This window comes from Hyperoodon ampullatus (genome assembly GCF_949752795.1).
Source record: "Hyperoodon ampullatus genome assembly, chromosome: 2".
Lineage (NCBI taxonomy): Eukaryota > Metazoa > Chordata > Mammalia > Artiodactyla > Ziphiidae > Hyperoodon > Hyperoodon ampullatus.
In genome coordinates this window covers 124,375,864-124,391,247 of record NC_136915.1, presented here as the reverse complement: position 1 = coordinate 124,391,247, position 15,384 = coordinate 124,375,864, and the positions used below count along the sequence as shown (strand labels likewise).

Genomic DNA, 15,384 nt, shown 5'->3' with positions numbered 1-15,384 from the left:
TTTCAACTAAATGAAAAACAGCCAAGGAGAAGAACTGGCAGCCAAGCCTAGAAAACAAGATATAAAGAGATTTCTTTGTTGTTTCTGAAAAGTCCAACTGTTTCCAAGAGTTTTTCTGTTTGCTTGTCAAGTTACCTTTTCTTTTTAAATTTAGTAAAACACCACCACCACCGTCATTATCAAAAGGCAGCCATCCCTCAGCTCCCAAACTAATGTCGAAATTGGATAGTGGTCCCCCCTTCTTAACTGCCTTGAAGTCACATATGACCCAAGGAAAAAAATCTAAATTCTATATACTGTTGACAGATATCCCAGTGTACCAACTACACTGATCCTAAAAATTGGACATTCAGTAAGTGGCTGTATAAGAGACAGCTTATTCAGTTGAAAATCAGTTTGGACCGAGTCTTATCAAAGCCAAATCCCTGTCTACATAAAATATGGTACCTCTGAGTTTAGGTTTTATTGGCTGAGTGCTGCATAAATGCAATAAAAGCTTATGAGGTCTGTTTTCCTTGCAATAAATATCCACTTTAGCAAATTGGAAGGTAGAAGGAAACTGGGTTCTAAAAAGCATAAATATCTATAACCCAGAATTCTGGGTAGTCATTGTGTAAACCCTGTCAGGAGCCGGTTCAGCAGTCCTGGAGCAGCCCACCTGCAGCTGCCTTGCGAGACCTCGGACTTCTGAGAAGGCTCCTCATCAAAAGAGGCTGGCTGGGCAGCCTGCAAAACTGGAAGGGTCAAGCCCAGTTCACTGCTGGAGGTCACACTTCCTGTCCCCTATTCCTTTCACATCTTTGCATGCACAGTTACCCAGAGATGCTGACGTTTATAGGTTTGTAAAGGTCCAATGACAACCTGAAAGAGTAAAACTCGTTTGCTTTCTTAACATGAAGGTAAAAACGAGTCACCTCTGAAATGCAATTAGGGACCTTGGGAATAAGTAAGCCCTTGGGATCTCATTCACAAGCTGGGCTGCCCTCCTTGTCTACGGAAGGATGGCTACTTGCAGAGATGCGAGGGGCCGCTGAACTGTCATATGCACAAAACACACACTCTGTCACACACACGCCTCTCCCACACACACATACAACAGGAACTGTCATCATCCAGAAAAATGGTGATTAAAAATAAAAAAGTTAGCTCATCTATAACCTGGGAGAGGTGATGGGTAAACGAGTCGCTGGGTAGAGGTGTAATATACATCTTCTCCTTGGCAGAAGGACAATGAAGAGCTACCCCTCAGGCACAACTGGCTTTAGGGCAGGGCCTTGCTGAGAGGGTCTTTGATGGAAAAGGAGGTCAGCCAGTGGGAAACACGGGTTCCTTACCTCCTCTCCGGCCTCAATGTCTCGGACTGCACGCAGTAAGAGGTGGGGTCCGTTGAACACAATTGAACAGTTGGGGTCACAGCTGTGATTGAGCAAAGACATACTGCAGGAAAGAAAAAAAAAAGGAGAGACCATCGTGGCCCAGTAGATGGAGTCAACTATCTAAACTTAACGACTATTGTGGGCAAAAGACACTTTAGCTTAGGGGTAGGGGGACAGGTAAGGTTGACAGTGTACCAGGGATTGAGTGCTCTGGGGCCACTAGCCCACTTCCTGTGAAGTGAAATGCTCCCCAAGACGGAGGCTCATTAGGGAAGTTTGTTAATAAAAGCATTTTCTGAGTCCTTCGGGGGGATGGGTGAGGGGAGGTAGTTGCCTCATTATACCAGCCAGTAAGGCAACCCCATATGAAGATGGGGAAAAAAGCTGACTTGCAAAGGAATAATTTCTGAGATAATGGGATACGGCAGTTAAAACCGCAGCCAAGACACCACTGAGCTTCCCACACAGGACCGCATGTGTCAAGCTCCTTTGGAGGAACTGCCACCTTCACGAGAACATGCACAACTACACTGACGAATAATTAGGAGTACTTCCTCTTCAACAGAACGCTAGGTTATCTCACTAACGAGACCCTCATGCATTCTGGGCCATGGCCAAGTCATTTTATTACCTTGGAGGCACATTTTTTTTTCCATCTGGGGAGGGAATGGATTTAAGCTGCCACCACATTTACAGTTAGAAATAACTGTAAGTGAGCATCACTATGTAGAAAGCACTTTCTTAGCACTTGAGCATGTTTATCAATTTTGTTTGTTTGTTTGTTTTTGCGGTATGTGGGCCTCTCACTGTTGTGGCCTCTCCCATTGCGGAGCACAGGCTCCGGACGCGCAGGCTCAACGGCCATGGCTCACGGGCCAAGCCGCTCCGCGGCATGTGGGATCCTCCCAGACCGGGGCACGAACCCGCGTCCCCTGCATCGGCAGGCGGACTCTCAACCACTGCGCCACCAGGGAAGCCCTCAAATTTAACCATCACCATTAATATTCTGAGAATCATTTACTGATGAGGAAACTGACACATAGAAGTTAAATGACTTCCCCAAGGATACATAACTATAACTAGTAAATGGTGACTGAATTTGAACCATTGGTGGTCTGAACTCAGAGCCCATGCTCTGAACTAGTCTATGTTACTGCTTTTTGAGGACCCATACCATAGACATGTAGTTGATAACACGTGAGAAATAAGAAGCTGAATTCTCAGATTCACAGTTAATTATAAGAAAGACCCTATTTGTATTAGGACCCTAATAGCATGAAAACAAAATGAAACTAGGAGTGACCCTGGAGTGCTTGTGGAAGGACAGTCTAGTAGCTCAGTGATTCAGATCACCTCAGAGAGAGCTGGAGAGGATGCTTCAGAAGGCCAGAGCCTGAAAGTGTTCTCGCCTCCTGGAGCAGTGGGGCTCAGAGTATGCTAAGCCGAAAGACCAAATGAACCCAACTGGCGCAGTACAGCAAGTCTGGTGAAACAATCACATGCACCAGCCCAGAAGGGCGGGGGAATAACAAAATCTCAGCCTGATAGTTTATTAGCACCCACAATCCCCAACTTTTTACCCCAAAGTTCCTGAGAACAAGAATTTAGGTCTGAGGTATGCCTCTTTGTTAATACCATAGCATATAATGTGGGGATATAAAACTTTTTTTTTTTTTAAACCTCACATTTTCCATTTTCTTGTAACTTATCATTAAGTTTCAAGCGTGGCTCTTGAAGCAGCTGCTTGTAACAGCCTTTCTAACTACTTTTAAAAGGCTGGGGAGGTGGGTGGGAATTAAAGTTGCTTCTTCCAGTAAATGAAATGCCATCCACCATACCTAGGATACAGGCCAACACCAACTTCCTGCATCTCTGCATTACAGATGGTGAAAGAGTTGCAGATCACCTGTAAAAACAAGGGGGAGACAGGATTACCAGTCACCTAAGAAACTTCATAGGTAAGAGAACAAAAATTTTCAAAATAAAATGTAGGATCCTTGGGACTTCCCTGGTGGCTCAGTGGTTAAGAATCCGCCTGCCAGTACAGGTGACACGGGTCACCTGCACCACAACTACTGAGCCTGTGCTCTAGAGCCCACGAGCCACAACTACTGAGCCTGTGCTCTAGAGCCCACGAGCCACAACTACTGAAGCCACGCTCCACAACAAGAGAAGCCACCACAAGAGAAGCCGGTGCACCGCAATGAAGAGTAGCCCCTGCTCGCTGCAATTAGAGAAAGCCTGCACACAGCAATGAAGACCCAATGCAGCCAAAGTAAATAAATAAATTTATAAAAATAAATAAATAAAATAATGAAGAGAAGTAAATCTAACACATGGCACATATTCTTTAAAATTTCTCTTTCTCTTTCCTGCTCCATCCCTATTATTTACTTATTTATGGCTGTGTTGGGTCTTCATTGCTGCAGGCAGGCTTCCTCTAGTTGCAGTGAGTGGGGGCTACTCTTCATCGTGGTGCACGGGCTTCTCATTGTGGTGGCTTCTCTTATTGTGGAGCATGGGCTCTAGGGCACGTGGGCTTCAGCAGCTGTGGCTCGTGGGCTCTGGAGCGCAGGCTCAGTAGTTGTGGCTCACAGGCTTAGTTGCTCCACGGCACGTGGGATCTTCCTGGACCAGGGCTCGGACCAGTGTCCCCTGCATTGGCAGGCAGTTTCTTAACGATTGCACCAGCAGGGAAGTCCCTGCATTGTGTTATTTGAAATGTGCTTGCACCCAGTCACCCAAAACCTTCCCTCTTACCTTGTCACTTAGAAACAGAACATGAAAATTATAAAATCTAATCTGTTTTTTAAAAAGTAAATGATAGTAATGTTTACATCAGGTCATGAAACCATGATGCTATCTAAGGCCAAACCAAAAACATTCATTTAAAAATCTATGTATTGATAAATAATGCTTTTTTTTGGGGGGGTACAAAACTAATTTAAAGCAAATAAGCTATGTATATCACTTGTTAAATGGACAAATTAAAATTCTGTCCTTATGTTATATGAATATTATTGATTTTGCAAATGTATTTTACTATACAAGCTAGGTAATAAATAAAATAATCTTACTTAGGTAAACTACTTTATCACATCCCATATCACAATATACTTGGACATGTGTCCTTCTAGACCCTGGTACATTCAAGTACTGTTTCCACAACTTTAAAAGTGTCTGTCACATTTCAAGCTGTGGTCACAAATAGTGTACACTAGACATATAGAATATTCAGCATTGACTTGACAAGGCTAAAATCAACATCAAGGCCAATGTCATAACTGAGGGAACAGCAATCATAAAATTGTGCTTCCTATTTTACATGTTTTCCAAGGTCAAACTACCAAATGTTAGCAAATGAGGATTCACAGAATGAAGCCCCTTTAGATAAAATGTTTGCTTTCTAAAATCCACCCATATTTTCATTTTTCTAAGGGCTTTACTCACAGCAGAACTTATTATATCTTCAACAATTGTCCTTGATAATCGAAAGCAAAACAGGAATGATATTCACAGATTTGCCCATTGTTCTCTCCCTGAGGATATTACCTAGCATTTCACCTCCTTATAAGTCATCTGATGAAAAAAGCACTTACTATAGATGTCTGTCAAGTATGTATAAAAATATAAAGCCCTGGAACATGATTTCCATTGTTTAATTTCCCTCCCACATCCTAAGGCTCAGAACTACTATGATATTCTTAAATTATAGAATTTAACTTATTATAGAATATTGTTGTAGGTTTCCATAGCTCTGACATAAAAGTCTTTTCTGTTAAAAATTTCATTTAGTCATGCTCCTATCCAAAAAGTTTATTATCACAATGAATTCAACTTTTTTCCATAGAGCACACTTAAAGATTCTTTTGTTCAACTTGAATCTCTAAAAATGTTCTCTTACATCATAATCTAGTTTCACCATTCTCTTTCCATGTAATTGGAGCAAAAACCTACCCGTGGACAGTGCCAGTATTCCTCACTGTAATTTTTCTGAGTTTCAGTACTAAATTCCTAAATGAAGTATGCTAGGTGGTGAGTATCACTTGACTGAGGCTGAATTGAATATAGCAGAGTGTGCCTCAAATCAAGTTAATTGATTTTCCATCAAGTTAATGGAGAAAAGAAAACTGCAGAAAAATATTCCAAGTGAAAGATAATACTGAACACTAACCAACTGCTTAATGTAATCCCCAAACGAAAGATAAATTCAAGTGTGAGCTGAGGTTATGCTCACTATGTAGAAATTAAGGTGAATATTCTTTCCAGGAGAAAATTTGGCAGGCGAGGGTTTGTCATACTGATCATACTTGACATCTCAGGGACTGAAACCCCAGAAGCATATATTTCACATTAGAGCACGTGAAGTGTGCATGACTCATCTGCAAGCTGCATGGGCCTGCACCAGGGTGTTTTGGGGACTAGTGCCTGGAGCTGCTTCTGGCAAGCAGTGGCCACAGATGAGGGAGCATCTCAGTGGGTCAGTCCTTCTGTGGCTTCCCAAGCCCACCCAATCCCTGGACACCGCCCAATGACCCACGTGAGCGGGAGCCAGGAAAGAAAGGACACCAGACTAGAGAGTCACAACTCTAGTTAAGTAGTCCAGAGGATGCAAGAAATTAAACTCTGAGGTTAGATAGTCCCTCTTGTGATCTCTCAAGGTGTGCTCCTTTATTTTCAGAAATATAGAAGCAAGTAAAAGAGAAAATAAACCATGGCTTCATTCCCACCCACACCCCAACCCTTTCTCTAAGAGGTAATCAGCCCTTCCCCGCTTCCACCAGCCACTGTTACAGACAGACAGATACACAACAGATGGGTGGGACTTCAATGCAAGTACACGATGTGATTATTTGTCCTTTCTTCTGGTACCATATTAAATTAAACAGCATAATGAATACATAAATGGTACTCTTCCCAGCCTCTCTCCTGACCAGGCGCCTAGTTGGTGATGATAAAACACCGGTACGCACCCTGCATCACTTCAGTAGTGACCTACAGAGATTCGTAAGGGAAGACCCCTTGTCCCATTCAGAGTTCATCAGAATGTGAAGAGGAGGAGATTTGGAAAGGAAGATTAAATACATCTTTTCTTCTATAACGTGTATTGCTGAAAGTAAAGTCTGATAGACTCTTCTTGGCTAGTTAGTGGGACTCCTTAGTAGGAAAGCAATATAGAAGCATGAGCTTTAAAAAGATAGACAAGCCCCAGGCGAGGGAGAGAGGCTGACTGCTGGGCTTGGATCTGGTCCTGACCAAATCTTCCAGTCTCTTCCCGGCCTCTTCTGAAAAGTCTTCTCTCCTGGGAGGCCTCTGGTCTCACCCAGCTGGGGAGGGAGACCCCTCGGCCTTTCCTCCTGCATGCTGTCCACACACTCACTCCTGCACTCGGCACAGGATATTACAGCTATTTCTGTGTACTTGACTTCCAAGAAAGTAGCACTTCTACTTTATTCTTTTTTTCCTCCTGGCTCAGACATGTCTGACACATTGTGTTCAAAAAATGTTTGTTTCATATTAGTGACTTTGTTAGCCTTTGTGACTTCTATATAGAATTGTTAATAAACCAAGGCAGGACTTCCCAGGTGGCTTAGTGGTTAAGAATCTGCCTGCCAATGCAGGGGACATGGGTTTGATCCCTGGTCTGGGAAGATCCCACATGCCGCGGAGCAACTAAGCCCGTGCGCCACAACTACTGAGCCTGCGCTCTAGAGCCCGCGAGCCACAACTACTGAAGCCCATGTGCCTAAAGCCCGTGCTCGGCAACAAGAGAAGCCACCACAATGAGAAGCCCAGGCACTGCAACGAAGACCCAACGCAGCCAAAAATAAATAAATAAATAAATAAATTTTGAAAATATAAAATTATAAAAAAATGTATAAATAAACCAAGGCAATCATCACCATACAGCCAAAAAAAAAAGTTCTCTTAACGTCCTCCTCTCCTTCCCACTTTTCTCTCTCTCTCTCCATCTCCATTCCTTCCTACAACAAAGTCATAGTTGTAGGAAGTCACAGTGACTTACACAGACTAGGTTCTGGAACTATAAGAAGATACAAGGTCAGAACCCTGCCCTCAAGGACTCTGAGACCAGCAGGGGAGACAGCTATATTAGTCAGTTAACAACATTCGAACTGTACTAGTGCCCAGCAGAGGGGTCACTAGCTCAGCCGGGGCAGGTCAGCGAAGGCTCACTGAAGAGCAGATGCCAAAGGAGGTACCTGGAATCTGGAGTCACGAGTGTAACTCAAACTTCTTATTCCTTATGTGACACATAAGGAATGTGGGAAAATATCAACTTAATTATAAACTCTAAAAATCTGATTCCTTAGATTGAGGAAAACTGGCATAAACCTAATACCTACACAGACCCCTTTGACTTTCAAAAGTTAAAGGTGGGGCTTCCCTGGTGGCGCAGTGGTTGAGGGTCCGCCTGCCGATGCAGGGGACACGGGTTCGTGCCCCGGCCTGGGAAGATCCCACATGCCGTGGAGCGGCTGAGCCCGTGAGCCATGGCCGCTGAGCCTGCGCGTCCGGAGCCTGTGCTCCGCAACGGGAGAGGCCACAACAGTGAGAGGCCCGCGTACGGCAAAAAAAAAAAAAAAAAAAAAGTTAAAGGTGGTGACATCTGATAATAGTAGCTATTACAAAGTAAACACCAATAAGTAAAAGGAATAGGGGTCTAGGGTTTTGACACAGATTGCAGAAAATACCCACCACATTTCTTTCTTGGTTTAAAAAGACTCACAAACCTCTAAAATGTGTCTTCTTCTCACTCCATGTTGGGGAGAGGAGAAAAAAAAGGCACAGTAGTATTAAAGATAGTAGTACTAAAATACCATGATTTAATTGTTTTCTCTGAAGAGCCAGGAAGGATATACTTCAATTAAAAAAAAAAAGAAAGAAAGAAAGCAAAGAAAAAGAACCAGAAAGGAGATGTAGGAAGGGCTGAACGCAGGCCAGGGTGACTCGGGAGGAGAGCCGCCTGGGTAGGGATGACCTCAACGCTTTCCTCCACCACTTGCTGAGGCTGTGTGAAAATCATACTACTGAACTCACAGTTTTCCAGCACAGAAAAGCCTTTACTAAAGCCAAATGTGTAGCCTGAGAGACATCTGACATTTCTGTGGTGCCCTTTGAAGGACTTCTCATCTTATCTTGTCTACTTCTCCAGCCTCTCACCAACAAGCTATTAGTACTTTAGTTTCATTTTAAGGACGAGGAAAAGCAAGCTAAGAGAAATACATGTGCTATCCTCTGGTATATATTCACCAGCTCTCACAAAGCAGCAGAATTTAGTTCGTCTTAGCAGAAAACTCAGGCCCGAAGGAATTATATACAGGACAGATTGGGAGACGGGGGTAAGTGAAAGGCGAGGTCTGGAACAGTGTTGTAGCCGGGGCCTTCAGAATTAGAGATTTATTCACTCATTTACTAAGGGCCTATTATGCACCAAGGCACCACCAGCAAGGAGCAAAAACTACCCCTTTCACCACTTTGCCTGGTGACCCAAGTGAAATAAGAATGTAAAAAATGTCACATTTCTCTCCAGTTCTGACAAAGTTTGGCCTTCCTCAGCCAAAGATTATTTTCCTGACTATTGGCCATATCTCTTTGCAAGTCACTCTGTCAAGATACAAGTTGCAATGACGCAGGGCAGCACTCTAATCTGTCAGCTCAATTTAGAAACACGTGAGACCGCTGGTCTTCCACGGCCCTGGGTGGCGCACTAGCCCCCCACCCTCTGATCATTCACACGAAGGATTGCTGGGGATTACTGAAGACCAGCTGGGAGACGTAAATTAAAATGGGTGGCCTTTGAAGTTTCCACTCTTCCACTGTCTGACTGCAGCCAGCCGCCCTTACCAAATTAGTGCCACAAAGAAAGGGATACTCGCTCCCCAATATAGGCTGGAAAGAGCAGTCAGCTACAAAAGAGCAAGCAGCTAAAGGAAGAAGGAGAAAATGAGGCCTTGATACCTTGTCACGTGACTGTCACGGTATCTGTAGGCATTCACACAGGGAAGGATCTGAGACAGAATACGGAAAAAACTCTTCCTTCCCACATGGCCCTCCTGCCATCTTCCTCCCAAATAAGCATGATCGTGGTCTCTTGTTTCATGGATGCCTTCTGCCTTCCCACCTGATCACATTTAAAAACATAGGGAATCTGTATTTTTTATGTGGGGTGAAATGTGCTAAATTATGTGTCTGCATTTCTACACTACTGACCAATTAGTTTAGATTAGGAAAAGCCAGAAATAAAAGACCAGAATTTATCAGAAAGCTATAAACCTGAGGAATTGTGCAGATTAAGTGAGATGATACATGCAGGCCTCAGAATGGCTCCGGGAAGCTTGGTAAATAGTAGCAAAATCATTATTATTACCCAGTTCATCAACTATAAGACAAACTCAATAAGATGCACCATTATATTATGCACCACTAAGAAAAACCCCTAACAAACTATATTATGCTATTAGTCGTAAAACAGATTCCAAGTTCAGAGAGGTAAAACTGTGAAAAATATGAACCCTGGGATTAATGAAATACAACATCACTATGTACAGCTCCAGGTTCCCGGAAGAATGTAAATAGAGTTCTATACAGCTGGTACTGGAGGACATACAGGACGTCTGTGTCAGCACAGCCACATCAGGCCCTGAGTTTCTGACCTCTCAGAAGCCCTCCCACTAACAGACTGGGTTGCTCTGGGTTGGGTGACTCTTAGCATCACCCAAAGGCATTCACCACTGTCAGTTCATTGTTTTCGCCATCCTCTGAATCAGTCATCATAAAACAGACTATCATAAGTCACTCAAAACCCAAAGTACAACCCTGGTATAAAGTTACATCGCTTGAGCCAAGTCAATGGTCTTGCCAAATTTGGCTAAGCTCTGGAGGTGACCTAATGCACATATGTTCCCAGTATCTTCTTTCAATACTCAGTTAAGCAATGCAATTTTCCCTGGAATGGAATTTAAATTAGTTACTTTAAAACCCAAGTTCACATTTTTCCCCACCTACCACATAGCTCTCTCTAAATAACCAAGTGAAAGCGTTTATGAGGATACATTGGGTAGAGACACTGCAGACGGATTTCAAAGTCACTCATCATTATCCTGACAAGTCATACAGATAGGTATTGTACGCTCCGGAATCTTAGCTGGCTGTTTTTCAAGGAGAGTACTGGCCTTCAAGACAACACGTAAGGAACTGAAGAAAGATATACAAAGACGTATACAGAAACTACACAGGACCTGAAGGAAAACAGGGCACGTTGTTTCTGCAACACCCTTGTTACCTAAATGCCAAGGAGTGGGTAATCTTCTATAGCACCAGCCAGAGTCTTTGGTGGTCAAGAGTCCACTGCATTCCTTGGTTATACAAATATCTGAGAGCAAATTGTCCACTCAATGTTCATTTTATCACAATTTTCATATACTCTTCAGATATCTTTTTAAGAATACCTTTTCATGACCATAGACAAATCCTAACTATTAAAAATCAGAATATGCTGCCTGTGTTCTGGCCATTAAAACTCCCCACTTCCTTTTCATCGTCCTTTATAATGATCACTCTCAGAGTTGCCTCCACAAAGAAGAAACATCCGAACTTGCTGATTTGTGAGATTCAATAGTCCACCTTCATGATCACAAAAGAGTCAAGTTTTCCTTTTCTTAAGTTATACAGATTTAATTAGATTTTTTAAAATAAAAAATAAAATTCCAAATGATTCTTTCTTTCCCTCCAGCCTTATTTTGCATATACTCTCTCCTCATTTTCCAGCAACATCTAAGTGCAAAACAGAACATATTCACTAAAGGAAACAGAGTTTGATAATTAAAGCAAATATAAATGAATTTGCATATGTGAGGCTTCCAACTTTGAATTCAGAGACAATGAATAGCATAACAGTCCAAATGAGAATTAATCTGAAGTTTGCAGAAAAAATTTAGTTAAGTTATCAATGGCAGGAAAAGAAATTTGGTTTCAAAGAAAATAACACACAAATATCCTTAAGTGAAGATTATTACTGTAAAGCATATCTGAAAGGGAAAAATAAACCAAAGCATTATCAATAAAAGAGAAGTCCAAAAAAACTGAAATGCAAGGATCATTTTAGGAAATGGAGCAAAAATGAAATAGAAAAGAAAAAGGCATGAAAAGAAGATTAAGGAAACAGTAAGTTGACAATAAACAAGTTACAAAGACTCACAGTAAAGAGAAGTATAAGAATTACTGATTGCCAGTATGTATTTGGCTTGTCATGAAAAAAATAAAAGATTGACAAGGATAGAAAAAAGATAATGATTTTACATGGCTGCCTGATAAAAATTCAGCCCAATAAGTCAGAGAGTTTATTTTCAGAAGCAAATAAATAAAGAGGCAGCTTATAGGTAAACAGGGAGAGTATTGGGTGGTGGGCACCACTGTTACCACTGTTCTACTGAGCAGATTGTGATACAGCCTCCCCAGATGCTCCTGCTAATGACTAAAGAAAGGTGTCTCTCCCTGCTTCCACCATGGTTAGCATTCTGTGCAAAAGAAACATTGAAAGTCGACATGCTCTAATGATATGTTTCGTAGTACAGTGTAGACACAGCAAGTTTTTACTAAGCTAAAGGCAGATAGAGCATTGGCTACACACAACAGCAGAGGGTTGTAAAAACTCTTCCTAAATGAGCCTCAACTCCCCAAATGCCCTCAACCACATATAGCGTGTCATGTCCCAACCAAAGCCTTCTTAATATATCCAACTACCTTTCCTTACGCAGGGGTCAGCACATACCTAGATGCTATATCAAGGTGAAGACTAAATATCTTTAGTTTTAGTAAGGCACTAGGATCAAAACAGAAAGGCAGTTATTAGATAGAGTAGGTAGCAATTAGAGGCTGAGCAGGAGGCTATAAGAATCTAAAACAAAGGAACTTGGTAGGCATGTAATCATGAAATCCCCAAAACATCCCAGAAAGTGATAAAAATAAATACCTTTGGGTAAAGTGTTGTTTCCCCAAAGAGGAATTCAAGATAGTTAGACCTCTTTGGTCATAATATAAACTATTTATCAGTGTATTAGGAGAAAGAAACAAAGTAAGGTGAGGTTTTTTTTCTTCCATATTTAAATTTACTGCATTGGGAAACTTGTCTACACATTGATATACTGGACTCCAACTATAAGAAATCTTTAAATAAACTAAAAATTTTTTTCAGGATATAAGTCTGAGCAGAGGAGGTAGGGATAGAAAATTTAAGAAAACTAGCTCACATGTAGGGTTCAGTTTTAAAGAATGAACAGCAAAAATAACAAAAACTCTGCTTATAGTTTCTGAATTATATTCTGTGATTAGTTTGTGGCCTGTTCTTCAACCATAGTACTACATATCACAAATGAAGCCTAGAAGCTCAACACCAAGTAAGGTTAAAATGTGTTTAGTAAATTGTACCTACTAAGGCCAATAGAACTTCAGAAACATTTTCAACAATGATTTTTGTTGAAATTAAAAAAAAAGATTTTCTGTTTAACGTTTTTGGAACACAATAATCCTCTTTACCTTGAATAATTAAAAATAAAAGAGCTAATGGATGTAATACTGATCTTGGGTGGCCTCGGCCTGCAGAGGCTTGAAGCAGGGTTTCAGTTCCCGGCCAGAGATTGAGGTCGGGTCGCGGCAGTGAGAGGACCAAATCCTGGTCGCTAGACCAGTGGTCAGTGACAAGGCCCTGGCCCTTCGGCTTTGCAGACAAGAATTCCCATAAAGATGGAAAGTTGTGAAACAAGTAAAGTGTTTATTAGGAGAAAAAAAGAGTGTAGTACGTGTGGATAGACACACGGGCAGACTCAGAGAGAGAGTGGCGCCCTCGTGGTAGTTTAAATCACTTATATGGGGCATTTCTTCTGGGTTTCCTTTGGCCAATCATTCTGATTTGCGTGGTTCAGAGTCCGTATTTGGTAATATCTCAGGACCCTCCCATGTGTGCGTGTGCATCTCTCAGCCATGATGGATTCTATCAAAGAGGCCTATGGGTAGTTAGCATCACTTACTATGGGGTGGCGCCCCCTCCCTTTTTGATCTCTAAGGACCTTTCTGGTCGGAAGGTCTCCTTGACTTCAAGAATGATAAATATGTGGTCTCTTATCTTCTATCTGGGCAGGGCTCAGCCTCCTCTCTCAATTGTCTTGGAGTATTCTCATCTTGGAGTATCGGTCCTCAGGGAACCAATCCAATTGCTTTCCCGGGGTGGGGCGGGGGGGGACAATCTACCTTCTGCCTCAATACTTTTAAGTGAAAAGAAACTAACATGTGCACATTAGGCATAATACCTTTACATGTTAATGCAGGGATGTGATTAAATCAGAGGTAAGTAGTCAAATCCTGAAAGATCAACCCTGTAATTAGGAAAAGTATATTTCTCCTTAGTCTTTACACATTTGCCCTGGTATAAATATTTGTAGTGGTCACATACTGCTAATCTTTCCCAGACAAGTGTTTTAAAGATGCTAGGTAAAATGCAGTTGGTAACTCTCTTCCTGAATTGCTGTTCAGTGGCAATTAAATAAATCAAAGATGCAGATCAAATGAGACAGATACAGGAGTCAATGTAGAACCAAGGCAAAAAGGTAAGCTAAGGAAAGTGGTAGCTCATTCCAGATTCAATTACCAATCAGGTCATATCTCTGTATCACCTCTCACATTCATCCTTTTCTTTCCATTTCCACTACTTCTTGGACCTTCAACGATCTTTTGCTTGCAACTTTCCAAGGTAGGTTCTCTGCATCGCCTCCCCACCATCTTTTTCCAATCCATTCTTTAAACTGCCACCAGATAAAGAGAAATATGAGATCCACCTAGTGGCTGCAGAATAAAGACAAAATTCTTTAGCATGACATTAAAGGTCCTCAATCTATCCTCATCCTTCCTTTCCACCACACCCAGCCCTCACTGTGTTTCAGTTACACTGGTCTCTTTGTTATCCCTCAGCTGTGTCCTGTACTCAGGTGGTGTTAGGTTTTTGTTAACAGTGTTTCCTCTTTAAACAAATTCTTCCATCATGATCTAAGTTGCTCATAATTTTATTCATCCTGCAAGATCCAGCTTACATGGCACCTCCTTCAAGAAGCTTTCTTATAACCTATTTCTATTTCTCTATACTCTCATAGCACTTTATTCATACAGCATTTATCAATTCTACTTTGAATTGAAGCTAATTATGTAAAATCAATGTCTATACTAGACTATAAGCAACTGAATACAACGAGTTACATCTCTTAAGCACTTTGTGGCATTTATTTGCTAATATGTCTTTTCTCTTTCAATAATCCATAAATTTCTTGAGGTCATGATCCACACCTCCCTTTAAAAATATTTTAAATAAAAAATTAAATACATATTTAAAATATAAATATAATACTTAATATAAATCTATGTCAAGGTTCCATTTACCCACTGAATAAACAGAAATTACCTAGAGCTTCCCATATTGGTAGAACAGTACAATAGCTTTTGTGCTCCCCCCATCTCACTCATTCCCTCTCCATCTTCCAGTGATAATCACAATCTTAATTTCGTGTTTCTTATTCCCTTGTTTTTATGATAGTTCATCCCATATGCATGTATCCCTAAACAACATATTGTTTATTTTTGCACGCTTTTGGTTTCTTATGAACAGAATCATACTGTGTTTACTGTTGCAACTTGTATGTGTTTGTTTTTTTTTGGTTCAATATTATGCTCCTAAGATGCGCATACACTGATGCGTGTAGCTGTAGTTCATTCATTTTCACTGTCTAAGAGAACCTCCTGCAAAGGACCTCTGGGAGGCACATATGTGAAAAATGTCCATAGTAACATACTTTGTAAACGCAAAAACTGCAAATGACCCAAGTGTTCCTTACCAGGAGGCTATGCAAATAAATCATGATATTTTCTACACTTGCACTTACTAATGTGTCTGGCATACAGTAAGCCTCCATGAGTATTTTCTGAATAGATAATGGACTTGAGG

General features: G+C 41.4%; 1 protein-coding gene across 3 annotated transcripts in view; it reads right to left on the bottom strand.

Moving 5' to 3' along the window:
• Nucleotides 1–15,384, bottom strand: part of SMYD3 (SET and MYND domain containing 3) — a gene marked incomplete at its 5' end in the record, with an annotated part of 751,002 nt that overhangs the window by 154,121 nt on the left and 581,497 nt on the right. For all 3 annotated transcript variants that reach the window (XM_079724186.1, XM_079724187.1, XM_079724188.1), the window contains 2 exons: nt 1,335–1,437; nt 3,215–3,282. In XM_079724186.1, coding sequence (XP_079580312.1) covers nt 1,335–1,437; nt 3,215–3,282 — 171 coding nt within the window. The remainder of the gene's footprint in view (nt 1–1,334; nt 1,438–3,214; nt 3,283–15,384) is intronic.